General features: G+C 43.7%; 1 protein-coding gene across 1 annotated transcript in view; it reads left to right on the top strand.

Annotated features, from left to right (window-relative positions):
- Positions 1 to 249: 249 nt before the first annotated feature.
- Positions 250 to 5,932, top strand: part of LOC104160816 (SLAIN motif-containing protein-like) — a gene marked incomplete at its 3' end in the record, with an annotated part of 12,086 nt that continues 6,403 nt past the window's right edge. Inside the window, 1 exon segment of the mRNA XM_009699050.1 lies at positions 250 to 959. Coding sequence (XP_009697352.1) covers positions 250 to 959 — 710 coding nt within the window.

Raw genomic sequence — 5,932 nt, 5'->3', positions numbered from 1 at the left:
ATAATAGCTGCACATCCTAGCTGTTTAAGAGGAGTAATTTGTGTGTGTTGAAATGTTTCATACTAATTTCAATTGCTCTCTTTCGATAGATATTGATTAAATTCAGTCGCCTTGTACCCCAATGTAATTAGTTTAGACTTACAAAAGTCGGCATTTCTGGTGTTTCATTCCAGTTCTCTTAAAATACTGCGCATCTTTGTGGAGCTGTTCTGTGTTTTCCATGTCTTGCAGTGAAACTGCGGGTTGTGGATGATGGTGGTGCCTGGGAATGCCCCGCTCATACAGCAGGATCATGCTCTGGAGCCTGACTTAGGACGAGACTCAACGGAGAACTCTGCCATGGGCCCCGACACGGAGCCGACCTCCGAGGAGGTTGGCCCGGAGCTGGCGGAGGTGCGAAAGCTGCGGGAGCTGGTGAGGAGGCTGGAGATCGGGAATCAGCACCCCAGAACGAAGAGTAGCAGGAGCATGCTTGGGACGAACGTGCAGAGTGAGATCCGTGCTGGTGTGGATAACCACGGCTCTGGTCTTAATGGAATGGAAATTAATAATAGCATCAATGCGATCACTGAGAAGCAGGAATTGCAAATCATGGCAGATCTGCACAACCAGTTAAGCAAAATGAGGAAAGAGGAAGGGGAGAACAACTGCTTAAAAAAAGACATAGATGCCCAAATGCTATATAGTTGCAACAGTGCCACGGAGGAATTGTCTTCCAGCATGCGTAAGGCGGGAATGAAGAGCGATGATAACATGAGATGTCCTTCACGTATGGATACAAGTGACAGCACAGAGCTTATGGGAAACTTGGTCATTGCGAGTATCGATTCCTCGGTTAAAACAAATGAACACGATCCCAATGAAAAGTGTGGAGATGTAGAAAGTCTTTCGAATAATGCAGATCTGGATGAAGTGAAAGTGTTAGAACTTGAAAACTGCAATGAAGAGGAAGATAGCTGGTATGTATTTCAAAACTTCAGTAATATATGGGACTTCTGCTGCTGCGGTTAGGTGTGCCGTTTTTAAGGGTATAAAGTGATTTCTATACAGTGCTTTGATTTTTAGCAGCAAGAATGCAGTTCTCATTATCGGCTGTTCTTACTTTTTAAGATCATTGTGCCAGAGCATGATTATTGAAAAAAAAAAAAAAGAAAAAATCAGTTTAACTGTAAGACCTGTCTTTCCCCCTTTCTTCCTGATGCTGCTGTAGCAAGCACAGAAACCTTCCTTTCCCTGTTACTTTATTTATTTGTAATGCATGCAGATAGATGAATAACGGACTTTTTAAACTTTGTGCATAACTGTCGCATACCGTGTTTAAATAAGAGTTTTGTAAAACACAAACTCAGACCTTAGACTGTCTGGAATTTGTGGCTTTTGCTAGTGTCTGAGACGACAAATCATTTCCAGTTCCTGAGTACTGTTTCTTGCAGTTAACCTGTTTCTTTTGTTTAGAGACATGAACCGAAACAGATCAGTGATGTAATCCTGAACTGACCTTACTTTGTAGGACTCCCCGCTTCACCAGCAGCCTTGCTTAGAACTTGTTTTATAAATCAGCAGATTAATTTCCCTTGCCCTTCCACAGCCAGTTAAAGTTTGAGGCTAATTCCAGCTCGTGCAATAGTTATGACTGGAGATTTTACCTGGAGCTCTTAATTTTAAGACGTGGTAGGATAGCCTCAGGGATCTGCAAATTGTGTTTCAAAATTGTGTAGAGATTAATCTGGCAGCAAAGACAGCATTGCAGAATGGTTGCTGAATACAAAACAAATCTTAAACTGTAAAGATTCATTAGCCGTTATAAGTGAAGGTAAACTTGTGTGTGTTAATGGAATGGAGCTCAGTAACGTAATGGTGTCAGCTCAAGTCTAAATTCAAGGCTATATTAAAAACATGATTGCTTTTTTTCTTTGCAAGCGTTCTTTTCAAACCCAAATACTGGTTCTAACTTGATCACTGAAACTCTCTAGCATACCTAAACAGCATTTGGAGCAGATTTCTTTTCAAAAAAAAATAAAATATACTTAACAAGTTGAATTTGGAAGACAGGCTTCATTATTACCACGTTAATGAAAACAGCTAGTTTTAGATTCATGTTTATATAGCCTGTGACATGAGAGATCCTTCAACTATATTGACTTGGTAAAGAAACCAGACGGAGACTGAGATTTACACAGGCTGTGGATACCGTCCAGTGCAGTTGGGAGCGATTCTGCACCCAGCGGCTCAGTTTATTAACCTTTCCTTGAGTTGGTCGCTAATAAGGTCGTTCTTCGTTACCAGGTACTCTTCTCACTACACCTTGTAGGATCTTCATGGTTCTGATGCCTCTGTTTTCTTATCAGATTTGGTTGATATAGGCTCACATATTAAAAAGAGGCGCCCCAAGGAGCTTAAATAACAGTGGTGTTGTGGAGCACTTGTGCAAGTACAATTATCATAAATTACCTTTGGTCACGTTGCATTGCTTCCCTCTGTTTCGTTTTCCTCTTGTCAAACAAACCAAGTAAAACAAGAAGCCGTTTTTGTGACGGGTTCTTTTTCTAAAGCTCTGCAGCTAAACTGGAGGTGGGGAGGGAGCGATGTAGGTACAGGCAGTAGTGCATGGCTGTGCTTATTGCCACGTATCCTGAATTCTCTTCGTAAACACATCTCGCGTGCTGTCTGTGTAGATATTCGTGCATTCCGGTCAGACTGTGGTTGGGGGAGAGGGGAGGGCTTTTGAAAAAACCCAAACCAACCAAAAAACCCAACAGAAAAACCTTAATGCTATATGGATTTAGGATCAACTTTAATAAGGTGGCTTTGCGGATTGGGGGCAATTTTGTACTGCTTGGATAGAAGTAACATCTAAATGTGTCAAACAGTGTACTAGTCAAAGCAAATAGCTTACTATATTTTTATATTTGCAATCCTTTTTTAAAAATATTATCCATGAGGAAAAAACCTGTAGCTAATATTGCAACACATCAACTGTACTCTGATACTTTATGATTTTTGGTAATTTCTGACGAATGCACAGTGGCTTTGTGCTTTCCTGTCACTGCTGAATTGATAAATTTTAACAGCTCAGTCCTTTTGGTTTGCTGACCTTTTACTTGATATCGTCTAGTAGAGGGGATGATGCTTTATAGCTTAAAGAACACTAAGAACTCATTTAAGGTACGAAAGTGTTTAAAACAGGGGGTGGGGAGTGGGAAGCTTTCAAGGAGAGAAGCTTTAGTTCTTGTATCTTTGTGTCATTCTGGTTTTAAGAACAGGTCCCAGCTTTAGGGTAATTTCTGTTGCGGTGGTGTGCTTATTCCCTGTGACTTCTCCGTAGGTTTGAAACCTCAAGTTCAGCCTACCATGGGGGTTTTTGCCACTTGAGCTGAAGTGGAAATGGTAAAAACCCCATTGCCCTGGGAGAGCGGAGGTGGAAGGACGGAGGAGCGGGTCAGAGGATTTGTTACTGTTCTCTGCAGGTGCCGAGAGAGTCTCTGTTTCTGCACTATTTTGAAATCATTGTTTTTATTTGGATCAAACTTGCAAACGTTTCTGTGCAGCTTCCCTTGGCTTCAGCGAGATTCCTGCGGTCTAAGGTTTTGTTTTTAAACCCAGCATTGCCGTTGCCGAACTCCCGTGAAACATGAGGTACCGCGTCGGATGCCGTAGCTGTAACTCTGTACCCCTTCGGTGTCTGTCCCTTGACTTGCCGCCTTGGGTCCCTTTCTCAAATAGCTATTCAAAATTGTAAATGCCCTTCAGACCCACATAAGTGAAAGTCGCCCTTCTGTGCTGCGGAGCTCAGCGTGATGCTTAGCCCAGGCTTGGGTGCTCTTTGCCCATCGCTGGTTGCCAGGTCTCTCCCTCGCTCCGGCGCAGGTCAGCTCCCGAGCTGTTTGTGGGGATGCTGTGACCCCTGCAGAAGGGAACAGACGAGGTTCGCCTGCCATGGCCCTGCCTTCTGGGTCTTCCTCAGGGTCTGTCATTCTTAGGTGCTCCCGGGATATAAGAACGAAGTTGTGGGTTTCTGTGCGTTTCGTTTATTGCTCTTCCTGCAGTGATTTGTGTGCAGCATTCTTGTTTGGTGTTTTCCCAGTTGTTTTTCCTAGTAAGGCTTGGGAGAGAGAATTTTGACTTGGAATTATGATTAAACGATTAAAATTCCAACCCCCTCTGAACTATAAAGTGTTCTTACCAATGTGTCGTTGGATGAAAGAGAGAGAGAAAGAAATGGCAGAAGTGGAAAGCCTTAGATTTTTTTCAATACTCTGCTTTTTGCTGAATTAGGCTCTTATTGCCTCTGTCTCTTCTGACGGGACAAGTACCAAACTCCCTGCTCGTGCCTCACCTTGAACAACTTTAGGTTTTCTCCTCGATGGAAGGAGAGAGGCCCTTGTACGTGTCTCCCCGGTATTCCCGCTGCCGTTGCTTAAGATCCTGATCCCAGTGGCAAAACTGCTTGTGGTTTAACACAAGGCTTCAGATAAGCTTTTATGAATATTCTTCTGCCTTTTTTAAAAAAAACAAAACCAAACCCCAAACAATGATACACACTATAGCAATCGAGCAAATGCATGTCACAGAACCTTTTCTTTACGTTTATTTTAAATTGCTGAGTTCCTTTTAGAAGAATATGTAAAATATGATGGATGCGTACGTGAATGTACAGGTCTGCTCAGCCTAACGCGGTCCTGTTCTTTTGTGGGGCGAGGAAGAGAAGGACGCCATGTCACTCGGGTGGATCCCTGTGTTGCTGCTACATCCACACCTTGCACAGTTTAGCCTGTCTTTCAATGGGAACAGGTTGTGCTGCCTTCACCTTGGATTCAAGCAGGAGACACCACACCACCAACAGTTCAGAACAGCAGGTAGGGTGCCGTTGAAGTAGTCTTTGTATGAAGAAGGAGCATGGTTTGCTCAAATAAATTACTATTTAGGACTTTTGTAGGAGTGTATGTTTTCAGCCTTAGCCCCATGTCCGGTGGCCTTGTATATTAGTGTCTTAAGGCATTTAATTTGACATACTGCAGGATATAATGGTTAGCTTGTTGTACCATCAGAGATAGAAAAAAATTTTCTGGAGATGTTCCACCAAACGAGGATGTGGTTCTGCACAAAATTATGATATTATACCAGCGTAGCATCGTGAAAAATACAGCATCTTGTGCCTCTAATTTGGGGGAGAACCTTAACTCCCTGCTCTGTATGTAGGGTAATTTCTATTGTGGTGGTGTGCTTATGCCCCGTGACTTCTCCGTAGTGACTACTCCATGTAGTAGTTTGCCTGCGATCTTTCCTTGCCAACAAGACTCTGCGTGACTTGGAAACGGTAATTTTCGAGGTCTTAGTTTCTCAGACCGGTCATCTTATGAAAACCTTCTAGAGGTATTTTTAAGAACGGGTCAGTTAGCTCTGTTGTGTTAAATGATGTACAGATGACTTATCCAGAAGGTTTCTCAGTTGCCTAGGTTGTTCGACCGGCGTGTTATCTGTTGGTGCGAGCTGCGGTTGGCCGTGACAGTGGTCGGTGTAATCTCTGGGTAGACGAGCTCCTTCCAAACCCTTCGGTGCCGCTGGAAGATAGCATTACCCTCGCCGTCTTCACTGCCAGTAATTGCCCGTGCCGGCGTAGAGTAGTCCAAAAGGAAAAATGTACTGCTTGTCCGACACTTGTGTGCAAAATACGACCTTTCAGGTTAAATGGCTTTTGATGGCGGAGGCTTAAAATGACTGAATTCTTACCGAGCTGCTTGGGGTGTTGGCTCCCGGCTCGCCCTGTGAAATGGGGTGCGGGCACGGTAATCCGGCTGCTCCTTGTCTCGCCGCTCGCATCCTCGTGCGGCGTTGCTTTAACGCAACCGAAGTTGTCCCACAAGGTGCCTTTTGATTGTTCTACAGGCTGTTGGCTGTGTCATGAGATTAAGTTAATGCGATGTTTAGAGCT

This window comes from Cariama cristata, unplaced genomic scaffold, assembly GCF_000690535.1.
Source record: "Cariama cristata isolate BGI_N322 unplaced genomic scaffold, ASM69053v1 scaffold10194, whole genome shotgun sequence".
Lineage (NCBI taxonomy): Eukaryota > Metazoa > Chordata > Aves > Cariamiformes > Cariamidae > Cariama > Cariama cristata.
This window is presented reverse-complemented; position numbering and strand designations above follow the sequence as displayed.